Source organism: Lathamus discolor, chromosome 3 (genome assembly GCF_037157495.1).
Source record: "Lathamus discolor isolate bLatDis1 chromosome 3, bLatDis1.hap1, whole genome shotgun sequence".
In the NCBI taxonomy this organism is placed as follows: domain Eukaryota; kingdom Metazoa; phylum Chordata; class Aves; order Psittaciformes; family Psittacidae; genus Lathamus; species Lathamus discolor.
Genome location: NC_088886.1, coordinates 128715833 through 128733248, shown reverse-complemented (window position 1 = coordinate 128733248; position 17416 = coordinate 128715833). Strand labels below are relative to the sequence as shown.

At 59.4% G+C, this 17416-nt stretch overlaps 2 protein-coding genes across 4 annotated transcripts in view; both read left to right on the top strand.

Moving 5' to 3' along the window:
* Nucleotides 1–547: 547 nt before the first annotated feature.
* On the top strand, nucleotides 548–5249 carry SLC23A3 (solute carrier family 23 member 3). The gene is made up of 12 exons (XM_065672861.1): nucleotides 548–740; nucleotides 981–1141; nucleotides 1655–1749; nucleotides 2053–2126; nucleotides 2439–2620; nucleotides 2756–2879; nucleotides 3248–3395; nucleotides 3473–3726; nucleotides 3922–4027; nucleotides 4104–4271; nucleotides 4457–4552; nucleotides 4721–5249. The coding sequence occupies exons 1-12, from the start codon at nucleotides 633–635 to the stop codon at nucleotides 5146–5148; spliced, it is 1944 nt and encodes a 647-aa protein (XP_065528933.1). The 5' UTR covers nucleotides 548–632; the 3' UTR covers nucleotides 5149–5249.
* Nucleotides 5250–7034: 1785 nt separating this feature from the next.
* Nucleotides 7035–17416, top strand: part of NHEJ1 (non-homologous end joining factor 1) — a 44124-nt gene continuing 33742 nt past the window's right edge. The window contains exons 1-5 of one of the 3 annotated variants that reach the window (XM_065671612.1): nucleotides 7035–7133; nucleotides 7738–7923; nucleotides 8818–9027; nucleotides 11063–11201; nucleotides 12358–12416. In XM_065671612.1, coding sequence (XP_065527684.1) covers nucleotides 7035–7133; nucleotides 7738–7923; nucleotides 8818–9027; nucleotides 11063–11201; nucleotides 12358–12416 — 693 coding nt within the window. Of the gene's footprint in view, nucleotides 7134–7302; nucleotides 7396–7737; nucleotides 7924–8817; nucleotides 9028–11062; nucleotides 11202–12357; nucleotides 12417–17416 lie in introns of those variants that run through there. The other 2 variants (XM_065671614.1, XM_065671613.1) reach the window with 2 other exon arrangements.

Genomic DNA, 17416 nt, shown 5'->3' with positions numbered 1-17416 from the left:
CCTGTGCTCCCTTGGGAGCCCTCCCAGCCAAGCAGGCAGCGCTTGTCTCTGGCAGACTTGTCCAGCGTCAGTGTTCAGGGGCCTCCTCCTAGGAGTAAGGGGGACGTGGTAGATCCCCATCAGAGACCCTCCCGGGATGGGCATCGTGCCTGCAGAGGGAAACGGCAGGACCTGTGGGGAGCCTCTAATATGCTCTGCTGTGTCTGATCGTGGGGAAGGGCTGGGCCAGGAGGGCAGAGGGTGCTGTGCTGGGGAGGAACAAGCACAGTCAGCATCCTGGAGCTGGAAGATGCTCCTGGTAGGGATGCTCCAAGCACATGAAGGAAGAGGTGGTTGTTCTGTGGCCCAGTCAGTCCCTGCTCTGTGCACCACATAAGGCAGGGATGGGACCTAGGCTGTGGGCAGTTGGTACTGTCTGGTGTCCTGGCTCTTGTGACAACCCAGGGTGACACTTGCATTCCTAGCTGCAAGGGCAGGTTACTCACCAACTCAAGTTAATGGCTAACCCTGAGGCAGTTCCTGTAGAAGGTGGAAGTTCAGCCCCATGAGGCTTGTGAGGATCCTTTGGGGGTTGGGACCCTGCCCACCCCTTCTGCTCTGCAAGCCAGGAACAGAGTTGGGGAGGCAGGAGCATGAATGGGGGCCATTGCATAGCATCTGGTGCCAGGAGCCCTGTGCTCACATCCTGCTCCCTGCAGAAGATGTGCTCTTGGATGCTGAGCTGTTGCTTAGCCCTTCAGGTAAGGGAGGACCGTGGTGAGCAGCCAGAGAGGGAACAATGGGGAGAGGGCTGAGATCCCTGCAGGAGGCAGGGCAGGGGTTGCATCCTGCCAGGCAAAGAGTGCGTGGGGCTCTGGCCAGGGTGTGCAGAGAAGACAGTGGTGGATGCTGCCAGGGGTGTTGGTGAGTGTGCATCCACCTGGGGGGACAAGAATGGAGGCTGCAGCAAGTTGCGACCACCCCCTCTCTTCTCTGCACAGCACCTGGCTGTGCAGGCCTCCTTGCTCTGCATCTTCCACCTCCTCCTGCTGCCCACCCTGCCCGAGGAGCCATCCCACAGCCAGGCCACCAGCGAGCTGCTGGCACGCAGCCTCTTCGCCTGCGGTGTCTCCACAGTGCTGCAGACCACCCTGGGGAGCCGGTGAGAAAGGGGGACAAAGCAGTCGGAGCTGTTGCCAAGAGGAGGGTGATGCCATGGCAGGGCATGTCTCTGCCCCCCTACTAGGCTGTGGGAAGACAGGCTTTGCTGGAGGTGGGAAGGGGCACCAGGACAACCCCTTGTCCTGCATCTCTGCACAGATATCCCTCTCCCTGCCATCACTGCATCCTCCTGTCACACATCCCTCTAGGAAAACTTCTGTGCTTTTCCTCCAGCTCCTTGCTGCTGTGCTCCAGCACCACACACAGCTCCTCCTGTCCATCCTGTGCCTGTGCTGCCCATGGTTTGCAGGGGCTTGGTGTGTGCTTTGGCAAAGCCCCTGACCTCTGCTTGGGCTGTGCTAAGAGCACATTTGGGATATGGGATGACCTCCTGCCGCTTTGGGATTCTCATCTCCTACCCTTCCCATCCCTCACTCCCATGGCAGGCAGGGCTTTGGAAATAGCCATGTCCCCTCTTTCCTCTGTAATGCACCCTTGCTGTCCCCTTCCTCAGGCTGCCACTGGTTCATATCCCATCCTTCGAGTACCTGGTCCCTGCCATGGTGCTGAGCTCCCACCTGTCTCTTGGTGCCAGCATAGACAGGAACGGTGAGCACAGCCCTGGAGCCTTCCTCCCACAGGACCCGGGCCATGCCGGTGCCAGGGTGTGTGCCCAGCACATGGGGTGGGCATGAGGAGTAGCAAAGGGCTCTGCCTGCTGGCTCCTCTGGTGATGGTGCACAGCACCCTACTCACCCCTGAGTGCATCTGGCTGCCACCCTAGGGTCAGGGCTTATAGGGATGGGAATGCTGACCCTTCTCTGGCCAGCAGCCCCCACGCTGTGTGCTCTTGGACCTGGCTCCAGAAGCCCAGTGTCCATGTGCATCACATCGTGCAAAACTCCCTTCCAGGCACAGCTGTGGCCAGTGCATGCCATGCACCACATTGCGCTGTTGCAGGGAGCTGGGCTGCCCCGTTGCAAGAGGTGGGTGCTCCTGCAGTGGGCCAGGAGTCCCTGTCCTGCTCCACCCGTGCCGCAGGTGTTACCTGCATCCCTGCGTGCCCAGTCCCTTTCCCAGCCCTCCTGGGGATTGTCATGAACAGTGGGGACACAAGGGGATGTGCAAAGGCAGTGGGGTTCATGGTGTACGTGGGTGCATGTGTTCCTTTGGGCCTGGGGTGAGCAGAGCACAGGGAACAAGTGACACTACTGGGGTAGTGGGAGTGTGTCCGAGGGAAAGCATTGGTCTGCTCTCCATGCATCCTGCTGCAGGGATTCCATCATTTCCTCCCACAGGTCTCTGGAGCTGTGCTGGTCTCTGGGCTGGTTCAGCTGGTGCTGGGAGTGTCTGGTGTGTGCGGGTGGGCAGCCCAACACTGTGGGCCCATGGTCCTGGCCCCCAGCCTCTCCATCATCGGGCTGTCTGCATACAAGGAGGCTGCTTTCTTCTGCTCCACTAACTGGGTGGTAGCTCTGCTGTATGTGGGCTTCCCTTCACCATGGAGATGCGAATGGGGCATCCTCATGGTGCACAGCACATGGTGCACAGCACAGTACATGGTGCACACCCCATCACCGTGATGCTGCTTGGTGACCTGTTCTCCCTCTCCTAGGCTCATGCTTCTTACTGTCACCTTCTCCCAGCACCTGGGGTCTTGCCACCTGCCCTTCTGTGCCTGGCCCCAGCCTTGGAGGGGCTCCATGGAGCCATCTGTGCCCACCCTGCGCACATTCTCGGTACCGAAATTTATATGCCCCGGCTCCCTCTGCTTCACCCAGTTTAATCTCTAAGCCCGGTTCTTTGGTGTGGGGTCAGGTAGGGGTTATCTGGAGCAGAGCTGAGAGCAGGGACAGGGGTGGAGTCCTGGTGTAACTCTCAGGGCGTGGGTGGTGCTGGGGGAGCATAGAGGACCTCTGCTCAAGGGTATAGGAGCAGCAGAGCTTGGGATGCTCCCTGCAGGGGTAAGGGGAGATGTAGCATGGCTCTTTGGGAGAGGTGACAGGACAAGGACCTGCTGTCTGTGGCACAGCAGATGGATGGGGTGCTGGCCAGGGCAGGCAGGGGAGGAGGGTGCTCTGCTCAGTGTCCCCTTGCTGCCTTGCAGGTACTACTCTCATTTGCTGGTGTCTGCATCCTCTGTGCTATCCTCAGCCATCTCCACATCCCCTGGGAATCGCTCGACCTGGCCATGGCCCAGCTATCCTGGGCCAACACCACCTTCCATGTCCCTTGGGTCCGCATCCCCTACGCAGGTGGGGGCCAGCAAGGCTGCATGCAGCCATCAGCCTTCAGCCAGGGCCTCTATCACCCATTCTTTCTCCTGCTGCAGGCGAATGGGGGTGGCCTCTGCTCACCCCCCGGGCACTGGCAGTGGGCATTGCCATGGCCATAGGCTGCAGCATGAACTCGGTGGGCTGCTACGTGCTGTGCGGGAGGCTGCTGAGAGCCCCCCGGCTGCCCCCTGACGCATGCAACCGGGGGCTCTGCACGGAGGGGCTGGGCAGCCTCCTGGCAGGGCTGCTGGGTGCCCCGGGGGGCACTGCCGCCAGTATCGCCAACGCCTGCGCTGCCGGCCTCACCCAGGTATGGCTGGGGTTGGGAGAAGGGTCGGCAAGGGATGGAGAGGCAATGGAGCAGGAGGGGTGGGTGACCTGCAGCACCCAGGCTGTCACTAGATCATCGCTGGGAAAGGCAGGTCTGTACGGCAGGATGGGGGGGGGGACACGAAAGAGTGGGGAGCAATGCTCCCTGTCCTCACTTTCCTGTCCTTTCTACCAGACTGGCTCTCGCCTCTCGGTGCAAGTGAGTGCGCTGGCGTGTGTGGTGCTGGGCATGTCCCCGAGGCTGGTGGGGCTCCTCACCCGCATCCCGCTGGCTGTTCATGGTGGGTACCCCGCCGTTCGCCTGCACTGTGGTGCCTGCAGCGTGCCTGGCACTGCCTGACTCCTGCCCCCCCGCAGGAGGAGTACTCTGCATCACCTATGCCGTAGCCGTGGGCACGGGGATCTCCTACTTCCAGTATGCGGACATCGACTCGGGGAGGAACATCTTCATCGTTGGCTTTGCCATGTTCATGGCGCTCCTGGTGCCGCGGTGGTTTGGCACGGCTCTGGCTCACCTGGCCACAGGTAGCAGGGACATTCCCCAAGGAAGGCAAAGCCTCAGGCCCTGTGGCGGGGTGACCACACTTCAATGTCCTGGGAGGCTGGGTCAGCTCACGGCAGCAGGCAGCTCCTGGGTCTGCCATGGCAGCTCCTGGTCCTTTTCCTCTTGGACTGGGATGTCCTGGGTGATTCTGGCACCATCTCTGCAGGCTGGGTGCCCCTGGATCTCCTCTTCCTTTCCCTGCTCATGGCACCTGTGGTCTTAACTGGCTCCTTGTCGTTTCTCCTGGAGAACACAGTCTCAGGTGAGGGGCTGCTCTAGGTACTCTGTGTGAGCCCCTGCTCTGAGGGCTGCATCTGGCCATGGGACTGCCTGCAGGCAGCCCTGCTGTGGGTCCCGGGGCTGGTGCAGGTTGGGACAGTGCAGCTGGAGGAAGGGGCTCCCATCACACTCTTCACCTCTGTGCTTGCAGGAACCCTGGAAGAGCGAGGGCTGCTCTTTGAGCTGGGGCCATGGAGAGCTGGGGTAGGCAACCGCCATGCCCATGGAGAGAGAGGCAAAGCCAGCCAGGCATATGGGCTCCCTCCTGGGCTGAGCAGGCTGCTGCCATCCTCCTGCAAAGCCTTCCCCTGCTGCTTCCTTTGCCCGAGGAGTGAGGAAGAGGAGGAGAAGGAGGGCGAGGAGGAGGGTGGCTGTGCCACTGAGGAGGGGGCCGCTGCCCCTGAGGAAGGGACGCACCTGCTCCCCAAACCTGGCTCAGGGGAGCCACAGCCACCCAGGAGGACGAGTGAGACGGTTATGGCTGCATGGACGCAGTGGCCTGACTCTGCAGAGTGCAGATACCTCATGGTGGACCAGCGTTGTGCCCCAAAGACAGCTTGTGAGCCACTTTGCTCCTAGTTTCTGAAGCCCACATGGACTGAAGGGACTTGTGCTTCCACACTCCCAGCACACACCCCATTTCCTTGCTTGGGAGTGAGGTATAAAAACCTTCAACTGACTTTGGTCTCTCCAGGGATTTCCTTTCTAGCCAGGATTTGCCTGGGAGATGCCAGCCCTCCCTCTGGTAGCCTGAGGACTCCAACCCCAGAGGCCACAGCCATCTGGTGCCACTGCAGCTGGGGATGTGGGTGCCGTCAGCCTGCGGACACGGCTGGGGAAGGGCTCAAGTGCTCAGTGCTTTGACCATCCCCAAAGGGTTCTGCTCACCTCTGGCACCATGCTCAGGAAGGGCTGGCTCTCCATCTCCTCCCTGCTGTGTCCCAGCTGTGCCCATGGCCCCTTGATGCCCATGGCACTAGATCTATAATAATGCCCTGGTACACCAGCATGCCCCAGGCTGGGGGTGCAGCTCAGGTCAGCTCCCCGAAGCAGTAAACTCCTTTTCACCTGCAGCGGGTTGGTCGCAGCAGCACTCACCATTTAACTGCCAGCACTGGATTTCTCCAGGGAAAAAACAACAGCATTGGCATGTTGCCTTTGACCCCCGTGATTAAGTTCGGTTCCTGGATTGTTTCCCACCGCTGGCTGGTTACACCGACTACAGCAGAGCCTGCACCAGCCCTGCTCGCTGCTGCCGCCTTTACAGCAGATCAGAGTCCACGGGTACGCCCCGTGCTGCCACCACCAGTCTGGACCAGCCTGCAAATGCACAGCAGTGGGGCAGGAAGGGCCGGGGTTTTGCAGCCTTTGGGTGATGCAAGCTGGCCCTAGGTGCAAGCTCAGAGGAAGGATAAACTTGGGCTGGGGGGATGGTGGAGCTTATTCATGGGAGCATCCTGCCTGGGCCCTGCACCCATCTGGCCCTCCACTCCGTGCCCAAAGCATGACTAGGTCCAGCACTCTGCCTGGATCCTGTACCCCAAACCCTCCTGCACCCTGACCTGGCCAGGCAACCCCATCCACCCTGCACCCTGCCTGGGTTCTCCGCCCCAAAGCCCCTGCCTGCTCCCACATACCCTGACAACCCTTCGGGATGCAAATGTTTCGGGATGACCCTCCCCCGGTCCCGCCCCGAGGGCGGCCGCAGCCTGCACGGCAGGGAGAGGTTTGAGGGCAGGGGTTTAAGAGGGTGCAAATGGGGAGCTCGGGGGCTGTGCGTGGGTGTGGAGGGGGGGCAGTCTGTGGGTGCAGGGTGGGCGGCCTCAGTGCATGGGGTGCAGGTGGGGGATCACAGTCAGCACATGGGTGCTGGGGGGTGTCAGTGCCCGGGGCAAGGATGGGGCCGTGCTCAGCTTGGCAGGGTTGGGAGTGCGCCGTGTCCACGGCCTCTGCCAGGCTCTGCGCTGCTCTGCGGTGTCCTCTGAATCCAGGCCCTGGGCACGGAGGCAGAGGCACCTGCAGCCCCAGCTATGTGGGGCTCGCTGGGGTGCAGCCAAGTCCCAGCAGAAGCCTGGGAGAGCTGCGGCATGGGTGCATGCCCTGTGCCGTGCCTGCATGGGCACCCTATGGCTGCTTGAGGAATAAACCGGGGGCCAAGGGACCGGACCCCTGGCTGCTGCTGCCTCTCCCGGCTGTCCGCCGCTGGGCACTTGTACCAGGATGTTTCACAACAGCAGCAAGCACAAAACAAAGTCGTGAGGCGTTTTAGCCCCAGCGCTTGGCCACGGCACCTGCTGTGGTAACTGGAGATGCCCATGCCCAAGCCCAAGCCGTGCCAGCTCAGGTCCCCGTCCTTCCAGCAGCCGGGGGAGCAGCCGCTCCCTGGGCTCTGAGGAAGCCGCGGCCATTCCATGCCGGTGACCCGCAGCGTGCGCATCCCAGCGCGCCGCGCGGCAGAGAGCAGCATGCTGGGAGCTGTAGTCCCGCCCTCGCCTCCGGCCCGGCGCTGCTCGCCTCCGCGAGCCCCTCACCCGGACAGCCTCTGGGCCACCTCTTGCCCCCGGGTAACTCCGCGGCGCACCAGTGCTGCGGGCACGCTGGGATCACTGCGGGCCCGAGTGGCTGGGCAGGCACAGAGCCCGACACAGGGAGGAGCGGGAAGCGGCAGTGCTCGCGGGCAGCCAGCGCTGCTGCCGGCACTCTGCCGGCGCTGATGCACGCAGGGGACTGTCCGTGGCTCACGTGGAGCGCGGGGATGGGATGTCCAAGCAAGAGGGGGCTGCAGCATCCCCCTGCCCATCTCAGTGCAAGCACGGCAGCTTGAGTGTTAGTTTGGATGTAGAGGTCTTGCCGTATTAATGGTAGCAAGCACCGGAAAATGCTGGGGAGCCGGCAAGTGCATTGCTGTGCGTCTGCTGGTGCGTTTGGGATGCTTATTGTGAGCTTTGCCTTGCAAAGAGCTCCCCAAAATGCCTGCCCCAGCAGAGCCGCATGCATGTGTAGGGATGTGTGTGACTGGATCTGGCTGAGCACTCTCACCTCTGGGCTGCAAAGTGAGGCTGGCATCATGAATGGGTGGGCAGGGACCAAGGGTCTGTGTGAAGCCACCCCAAGGCCTGGGGTCTTCCTGCGTTTGGGTGAGGCAGAGACATGATTGCTCTTTTGCAGATGGAGGGCTCCAAGGAGCTGGAAAGCAGCCTCCTGACACAGCCCTGGGCTTCTGTTTGTGTTGGCGAGTCCACTTTTATTGCCAAAGTGTGCTTCAGGGATACTGGCTACATCCTGCTCATCTCCGACCTCAGCAGCATCTGGTATGAGAGTGCAGATGCCGAGGCTGTGGGACAAAGGTCCAAGGTGAGTGTTTGGAAAGTCCAAGGCCCTCCTTTTCTCCCTGTAGCAGCTAACATCCCAGCACAGACTGCTTGGTGACACAAAGACAGTTGGATCTGACAGGGCTCGGGTGCAACCACCTGGCCTGGGAAGTCCCTGGGCAGCTCTGCCCAAGCACAGCTACCCTGGATGGCCGAGCACCCTCCTCCTCCTGGGAGAGTGGGTCAGGCTCTTTAAGATGCCCAGGGCAACTAGATGTTCGCTGGGGCTGCGTGCTGAGGCTGGCATACTCATTTCATTTGTGGGCTGGATGAACAGCTGGTTTCCCCAGTGCTATAGGAAGAGCTTGAAAAAAGCCTGCCTTCCCACCAGGGATGGGGAGACTCCTGCTCACATTCAGAGGAGGCATAGACTGCCATGGGATGTCCTCTTAGCACGGCCCCCAAAACACATGGGGCCATGCCCCATCCCCTTACCCCAACCCCTGTCCCCCTGTGCCGAGGTCACCCGTGTCTGCCATGTCCCTCTGCCCACAAAGCGCTGTGCTGAGCAGCTGCTGGCAGGAGGGGTGGGCATGCAGGGGCAGCCATCTCCCAGCACTGGCAGGTTAGCTGAGCTGTGACAACTCTCAGCCAGGCTGGGACACTTGTGGTGGCATGCAGGGCAGATGCGCTAGTGGAGACCATCGCACCCTGCCCACCACCTGGGCCTTCCTGGGCTGGCAGGGCAGGGGAGCCTTCACACCTTGTCTGGGGAGTATTCTGTCACAGGGCTGGAAGCTGAGGCCCAGGGATGACTTTTGCAGCACTGGGACATGCAGAAGTAGTTTGGCTTCTTCTGTGCTGGAGTTTCTGCTGTTTGTTTCCCAATGCCAAGCTCCCAGGGCATTGCTGTACCCCTAAACTTGCCTTTCCCCAGGAGCTGAACAAGCGGCTGACAGTCCAGGTGTCCTCCTTTCTGGACCACTTGTACAGACTGATGGGCCCCTTGCTGGCAGGGCAGCCGGATGCGACCACCTCCTTCTCCTGCCGCCGCACTGCCAGCGGGCTCAGTCTGCACATGAAGAGCGAGCTCTCGGGACTGCCCTTCTACTGGGACTTCCACTGCTGCCCTGCTCCTGTGGAGATGGTGAGCGAAGCTGCAGAGAGTTTGGGGAGGGGAATGGCCAAAATCAAGGATTGTTTCCTAATGCTTGGAAGCTTTTGGGTGGTCTCGGGCTGTGCTGGTGGCTGTAGGGTGCCTGTCTCTGCCTGCTGCCCCTCACACAGAATCACAGAATGATTTGGGTTGGAAAGCACCTTAAGATCATCCAGTTCCAACCCCCCTGCCATGGGCAGGGACACCTCACACTAGATCGCGTTGCCCAAAGCTCTGTCCAGCCAGGCCTTGGACACTGCCAGGGATGGAGTATTTACTACTTCCTTCAGCACCCTTCCTTCCAGTGCCCCACCACTCTTACAGTAAAGAATTCCTTCCTTATATCTAACCTAAATCTCTTCTAAGTTTAAACCCATTGCCCCTTGTCCTATCACTACAGTCCCTCATTGAGAGTCGCTCTCCAGCATCCTTGTAGGCCCCCTTCTCTTCTCCAGGCAGAACAGCCCCAACTTTCTCAGCCTGTCTTCTATGGGAGGTGCTCAAGCCTTCTTATCATCCCCGTGGCACTCCTCTGGACTTGCTCCAACAGCTCTATATCCTTCTTATACAGTTCCATGTCCTTCCCATGGCTCACTGCCCCATTTCTTCAGACTGAGACTTTGGCACCTTGGTTGGTGCCTTGCAGTAAGGCAGTGATGGCCCAGCATGTGCTGGTACCCTGGCAGCAGGTTGTTGTCCAGTTTGGGATGAGACCCTGCCAGCACCCCGCACAGCAGAGTGATGCTGTTTTCCTTTGGTGCACGCCATGAAGTGGGGCACAGAGCAGTGGGTACCCCCAAAAGACCCGCAGGTGCTCCATCACAACTGCGCGAATGAAAGCGGCATCTTCCCGGCTTTTAAGAGGCTGCTCTTACCACGGGGTTTCCCCACATTGAGTTTCGGGGGGCAGCCACCTGCAGCCCGGTCACAAGCTGCGCTTGTGACCCGCGACGGAACCCCATGGCAGGCGGGCCGGGGCTGCCCGGGCCGCTCCCCACCGCCCGGGTGCCTCCTGGTCCCCGGCCCTGCGGCCCTGCGCGCACAAGAGGGCGCCCGGTACCCGCTAACCGCTCAGCGGGAGCCTCCGGTGGCAGCACCGGCCCCGCGGCCGGCCCCGCGGCTCCGCTGCCGGCGGGAGGCAGCGCCCTCCATCCCTGACACCCGCTCCCAGCGGGTCCTGGTGCGGGTCCCGGGGCGCGTCCCGTCCCTTCTGCCCCGGAATGCTGTGCTTGGGCATCACGGAGGGGAGAGCTGGGCTCCCCTCCCGCCCTGGGGGTGTCTGTGCTCACTTTCAAGATTGAACTGGGGAGCAAATAAACCCGGGGTCCTGGCTCGGCTTGACTTGCTGTCCCTCCCTGGGCAAGAAGCATGGAGGCTGAGCTGAAAAGGTGCACAAAGCCCGAGCACTCAGTTGGTAGCTGCTCCTCTCCTTGTGCTTGGAAATGTGAAGGATGTCTGCAAGGCACCCAAGAAATGGGAATCTGTTGGATGCTGAGTGTGGCTGGTGTGGATGTGGGAATGAAGAACAATTCTGCCTTGCTGGGATCGGCTCAGCAGCTGGCCAGTGGCTCCAGGCCAGCACAAAGCCCTCCTGGCAAAATGCTGCTTGCCCTGTCCCAGCTCTGCAGCCAGTTATCTCCTGTGAGTGCTTGGGTGCATGATGGTTGTCACCTCTGCAGCTCATCCCTGGGGCACATGGCAGGGTCTGTGCTTGCTGCTGTACCCCAGATGGCAGGTGGAGCATTGCCTGTCCTTGCACACTGTCCCACTCGGGGTATCCCACCCAGTCTTTCACCTGATGCAGTCCTCAGCTGTGAAAGGATGGGGCTGGGATGGAGGGATGTGTCCTATAGCATCTGGCCTCCCTTCTCCTAGCTCATGTTTTTTGACTGCTTCCCACTGGATTTGGTTGAGACATGAGGTATCTTGGGGAGCTCTGTGTGAGCTGGGGTGCAGCTCTTGCTATGGCCTTCCTGCCTGCCCTGCTCCCCTGGAGCTTTCCTAAAGTGTCCTTCCTCCATCCTAGGTGTCCCGCCACCTTGTCAGGCCCTTGATTCAGATGAGCCTGGTGCTGCAGTCCCAGGTGCAAAAGCTGGCCTCCCTGCTGCTTCAGAAGGATGCTGAGATTGAAGACTACAGGGAGAGCGGGGCCACTCTCAGCAGAGGTGAGAAGAGATGCCTAGGGCCAAGAGAGGAGCAAGCAGGGAGTGAGTTTCCTCCTTAGCACAGGGCTGGCATGCTCTGCTGTCTCTGGCTATTACCCAGCCAGGCTTGTTTCATGTTCAGCCATGCTGGCAGCAAGATGGTAGCCAGGAGACTGGGGAGCAGCCCCTGGGGAGAGCTGGGGGAGGAATGGCCCTTGACCAGGAGCTGCAGGAGCTGGGGAGTCGCCAAGGGGCTCTCTACTTCACCTGGCTGTTCCCCAGGAGTCATCGGGATGCCAGCGGGGGCCGGCCCTGCAGTGGTGTCAGGCTCCTTTCCCAAGCACAGTAGCTCCTGAGTGCTTGGAGAGCAACCAGGGGCTCCCAGCTCCCCCCAGCATGGGAACCGCAGCCATGCATGTGGCCTCCCTCCAGGGCCCAGCTCACCTCGCCACCAGCAGGGACAGGCAGGACCTGTCCTGGGGTAGGACGTGGGTCAGGACCTTCTCTGAGGAGCCACCCTGGCGAGGTTATCCTCTGCCCATGCAGGTTGGCTGGGAGCTGTTTTTTAGCTCCTTGCTAGTGCTGCGCTCTGTCTGCTGCCAGAGGTGATGCCTGCCCTCCCATAGGAATTTTGCCCCTCGCAGATGTGGGGACTGATGGGGAACTCACAGGGATCAGCCCTGACTAGCTTATCATGGCCAGGAAGGTGATGTGGTCCAGACCCTGTCCAACGGCAGGCACCCCACCACAGGAGCCTGGATCTTCCCTGCAGCTGCACTAGAGCTGCATCAGCTGGCTGCTCTCCCCTCTCTTCTGATGCTTGCTGGCCCTGCAGGGCTTGGGGCAGCCAGAACCATCTGGTTTGGGCCCAGGGACTGATGCTGGTAGGCAGATGGCCTCTCTTGTCTGGGCAGGGTGGGAAGCTGGGAGGAAGCTTTGGACCAGTGCTGCTAAGCAGAGCTGGCCAGGTGCTTCTCCAGACAACATCTTAGCAATGATGGAGGAAAATCAGTGTTTTGAACAAGGTGCACAGCACAACAAGCTCTTCTGCTGGCTCAGGGATGAGTGTGCTGAAGCTGTTCCCTGCAGTCTGCTTGCCTCACAGGCATGGAAAGGGGGAGCCAGGGTCAGAGGTCTGGCCAGATCTGTCCAAGCTCATCCCTGCTTCCCCTTGCAGATCGCCTGCGGACGGAGCCCTTCCAGGAGGAGACGTTTCAGCAGCACTTCATGGTTAAGGTAAGGAGCTGTGCAAGTGCTCCCTTCTTTGACAAACGAGTGGTGGAGAGCTGACACCAGCAGCCCCAGTGTGAAGTGTGCTGGGCTGGATGGGGACACTGCTGGACTTGCCTGGAGAGGTGTAGTAGCCGCTGGCTCTCCCATGGCCCTCCTTTGTGTCCTTGCACCTCCTCTGGAGAGTGAGCAGAGCTGGGGTCATGCCTGGTACAGCTGGATGGGGAGGTGGCACCATGTTTTGTCATCTTCTTGTCACCTACCTGGCTGCTGGTTGTTGCTAGGGGTGCAAACTGGGCTGGCTGCTCCATGGGAGTGTGTCATTACTGTGGCATCCTCACCTGCCTCCCACACTTGCTGTGGATATGAAGCACTGATGCTCATGTCAGGCAAGGAGCAAGTAAATGAGAAGAAGCCATCTGCTCCTTTCGGTTCATCTGCTGCTTTTAGAGTGGCTTTTCAGTGGTGCGTTGTGGGGACAAGTGCCTTTCAGCCTGTTTTCTGTGCTGTGGGATGCGCATCCTTTTCACCCTCTCCTTGGCATGCACGGCTCTAAAATCAGACATGTGCTTTGGAGAAACTGGGGTTGGAAGGAGAGAGTCTTTCCTCTGATCTTTTTTCATTACTGGAAATAATCACAGAAGCACTAAAATGATTCAAACCAATGTGGTAAGATCAGAAAGGATTGATGCCCATTGATGTAAAATGACTCAGGATGCTTCTAAGTGTTCCTGTGCTCACTGCAAAGGCACAGGAGTGAGGAGCAGTGGTGTCTGGTGGGCACCAGGGAGTTAGCCAGGGTGTCCATGGTGTCCAGAGGGCATTGCTTCATGAGACACACACTGGTGATCCTGCACAGCCAGCAACAAACCACCTGCAGAGTTTCTAAATATTAAGGATGATCCCTCTTTTTGCATTGCCTCCAGCACAGGGAACTTTCATTTCCTCCTGGTTATGGTGGATAGAGATGAATTCACTGCTGGACTGCAACTTAGAGGTTGCCTAGGGACCAATGATCATGAGCAGATTACATTCACCCTGGGCAAAGAAAGGACATTCCTAAACAGTAATTTATATCCTTCATGCTTTGAAAGGGCTAATTTCCCAAAGCAGGGGGAAAATTATGAGTGAAATCAGCTCAGAGGAAACATTTAGATAGAAAAATGTGAATGAAAATGGTGAGCTCTTTCAGAGGAATTTCAGAAGCCACAAAAAGCCACAATTCCACAATCAAGAAAGAGGGCAGCGCTGGCCGAGAGCCCGTTCTGGTTCAGCGGGAAACTGAAGGCAGCAATTAGAAATAAAAGAGCAGTTTATAACAAATGGGGGAGCGGGAGTAGATAGCAATCAGTATAAATTAGAAATTATGAAGTGTAGAAAATGGATAACAGAAGCTAAAGACATCAGGGAAAAATCACGGAGAAGGAGAGAAGGAAAGGCTTTTATTTAGTGTAGTAGGAGAAAACCCCAAGCTTCCAGCAACGGGATAAGCTTAATGGTAGATGAAGGTGGTAAAATGATTGATACTGGAACAGACATGGCAGAGGCAGTTGGTAAGCATTTTGGTGCTGTCGCTGGAAGGACGCAGATGGATGTGCCAGGATCAGGGGATGATGAAGTGTGTCTTTGTCCAAGGGTCAGCTCAACAACATCTGCTAAAGATGAACATCAGGCTTGAAACTCCAGAGTCCTCCAAGAGCTGGTAGGGTGTGGGGCACGGGAGAAGGTGCTCGGTGGTGCAGGGTGGGCAGGAAGGGAGTGATGCAGCCCTGCACGGAGCCTTGCACAGGCAGTTAGTGGGGAGCTCATCTGTCAGAGACTTAGATGGGAGGGCAGTTGGTGCTGTGTGTCCTGAGAACAGTCCAGCAGCAGCATCTTGGGGCTGGAGCACCATATGGTGAATGGGAGAGACTGGGAGATGCTCTCCCTCTGCATCCCCTGGCAGCCAGATCTGAGCATCTGCACCAGGGGAGCAGTGGTGGAGGGATGCAGTTGTGCGTTCAGTCTGCCTGGGGGATCTGTCTTCTCTGCCTTCATCCTGTTGCTTTATGAACCCACTGATGATGCTTTTGGCCCATGTACCATCCTGTGGCAATGAGCCGTGAGATGCGAGCAGCTGCTGCCTTTGGTTTGAACGTGGTACCCTGTCATTCCTCCTGATGCCTCCTAGGTCTTGTGTTATGAGGAACACCAAACACAGCTTTGCATCTCTTCCCCATCAAAACTGGCTGTTCACTCTTATTCACTCCCTGCTTGTTCTGCAGCAGAAGGGTGGGCTGGATGATCTCGTTGTCTCTGGGCAGGTATTTCAGAGCCCCTGGCAATTCAGTACTCCATTTGCTGCCCCAAAAAGAGCAGCGTGAGGGGCTGGGGTCCTTTGGGACATGCCATGGGGAGCTGGGAGTGCAGCAACCGACTCCTGCGTCTGGGTTTTCCAAAAGACGCCGGACAATCAGCACAGAGTCGCAGGAATGAATTGAGGGCTGGGGAGAGAGCCCAGCATTGAGAGACTTGGAAGGGAAGAGCTCTGTCTGCTTATCAGGGAGAAAATTGAGAGGCGCCTTGATTACAGTGCGTGAGGGTCTTTACAAGGAGAAAATGCTGCTTAGAGAAGGGCTCTCTTTAATCTCGCGGAGAGCAGGGAGCACAAGCCAGACACCGGGAGCCAGAGCCAGGCAATTTCAAGCTAGGACGGAGGCACTTGGGTTTGCTCCCGTGGGCGATTAACGATTGAGGCATGCTCCCAAGGGCAGTGGTTGATTCTCCATCTCCTGATGTCTCCAAAAGTGGGCTGGGAGCCTGCCTGGAAGAAAACCAAGTTGCTGGGATCGGTCTTGGGATGTGCATGGTTGAACGTCAGTGGGCAGGAGGGCAGGAGGTCTGATGGTCCTTCCAGCCTCTCCCTTTGCAAAGCAGGGCCTCAGGTTGTGGATGTTTGGTAGCAGTAAACACCTCCTGGCTGGAAAGGTGTTGTGATTGGTGTGGCACAGGGCTGGCAGGAAGCAGGAAAGTGCTCCACAGCTTTGCTCGCTTCCCAAACCTTTGCTGCGTCCCCCATGGATAGGAAAGGACCTGCCAGTCCCCGAGGACACAGCTGCACAGCCTTAAACGTGCCCTTTCCCTGGGCTTCTGTGCACTTGGCTGTCCAGGGCATTTTAACTAATCATGGGGAGTTTTCCAGCTAAGCCCTGGGAATATTTATACGTTTAGGAAACGACGCTTTCACACACGCAGTTTTTGGCAAGGGTTCACTGCTGAGCAGCTGCCTGGGCTTGGGCAGAGCTGGAGGGAGAGCGGTGGCTGCGCACGAGCCGAGGCAAAGCCGGCAGCTTTTATTGGCAAGCCCAGGGGTTCACGCCGTGATGGGGAAGAGCAGGCGGCTGGAGAGGGCTCAGTGCCTCGGGGTTGCCCCGGCACCCTTCCCAGCAGCCTAGGACCCAGCAGGTTGGGGGTATTTTGTCCCCAGGTGTCCCTTTGGGTTACGGAGATGACCCCATGGCTTTGAGAGCTTGCCCCAGCCTGGCCGTGGTCAGCGTTTTGTGACACAGCTTTGAGGCCCTCAGTGACATGGTTTAAGTGGTGGATGTGGCAGTCCTGGGATACAGGTTGGACTTGATAATCTTAAAGGTCTTTTCCAGCCTAGGTGATTCTATGATTCTGCCTGGTCTGGCTCAGCAAGGGTCAGGGGGGCCATGCAGTGCTGCGCTCCTGTCCCCAGGGAGGGCAGGGACAGGTAGACCGGGGACAAACTCACCGATACCATCAGTACAGATATAGCCAGGATGCTTTGCCCTGCGTATTTTTATCTGCTGCAGCCGTCGCGCACAGGGGTGGCTGCTCCGCACCTCCGCAAGGCGAGAGGGAACCTCGGCAAACAGGACGTGGCGGGTTCATGGCTCGACCCCGCGGCCCGCCGAGGAGGAGGAGGAGGATGTGCCATCAAAACAAGCAACGCCAGAGAGGAAGATAAACAAACAGGCGGCTTCCAGTGCGGCCCCAGCCCAGGGCGAGTGGGAGCCCCGGGGCCAGGGCTGGTGGCGGTGCCGGTGGAGGTGCTGGCTGACGTCAGGGCGCCCGGGGGTCAGCGTCCCTCTTATTGTTCCCCACCAGCGCTGGGATGGGGGCCAGGCGCCCGTCCCCATTCCGCCAGGGGACACGGGCCAGCGGGGCAGGTGGAGCATGGCCGGGGCACCCAATGGAGGCGCCGGGCATTACACCCTGGGGTGCAGCCGGGCACCTGCCTGCACGCTGCTGCAGCTCGTTTTAACAGGCAGTAAAAATAAGCTCCGTGGAGCGGAGCTGCCGCGGTCTGGCCGCGGGCGAAGGCGGCGGTGGGCTGCGCATCGGGCAGGGCGGGGACGGCATCCCTCAGACCCGCGCCAGCCCGGTGCGGCCGGGAGGAAGTGGCCCTTTGGCTCCTTCCACCCAGGGATGTTTTTAATTAGCGCAAGGTAGCTGCGGCTTTGCAGCTGTGACCGGGCCAGAGTGGGGCCGGCGGCGTGGGTGCGACATGGGCGGCTCGCACGAAGGGTGTGCGGCCCAGGGGAGAAGGTGCCGCTGGTGCTCGGCCAGGCTGGGCTCCTTTGGCACTGGCTGGGGAAGGAGCTGGAGGACACGGCGCTGCTGCTCAGCAGGGCTGAGCGGTGCCGAAGTTGCAAGGCCCCGGGCAGGCTGGCTCAGGGCAGAGGAGGCAGCGTGGGGCTGGGGTTTGGGGATGCTTGGGTGGGCAGGGCAAGCTCTTGTGTGCAGCCAAGCATCTTTGCTGTGCTTGCCCGGTGAGACCCAGGGTGCTTGTGTTGTGTTCTGGTCTCGAGCAGCTTGTGGGGTCCTTGCTTCATACCTGAACAAGCTTTGGTCACTGTCTCATCACTGCCATTGGGTGCGGGTCCCATGCTGGAAAAAACAGTGGGCTGTGGCCGTGCTGGGGGAGCTGGGGTACACGCTGCCCTGTGCACATATACACATGGAGCTGTCTGCTGCTGCTGTCAGGAGGAGAAGAGGGTCAC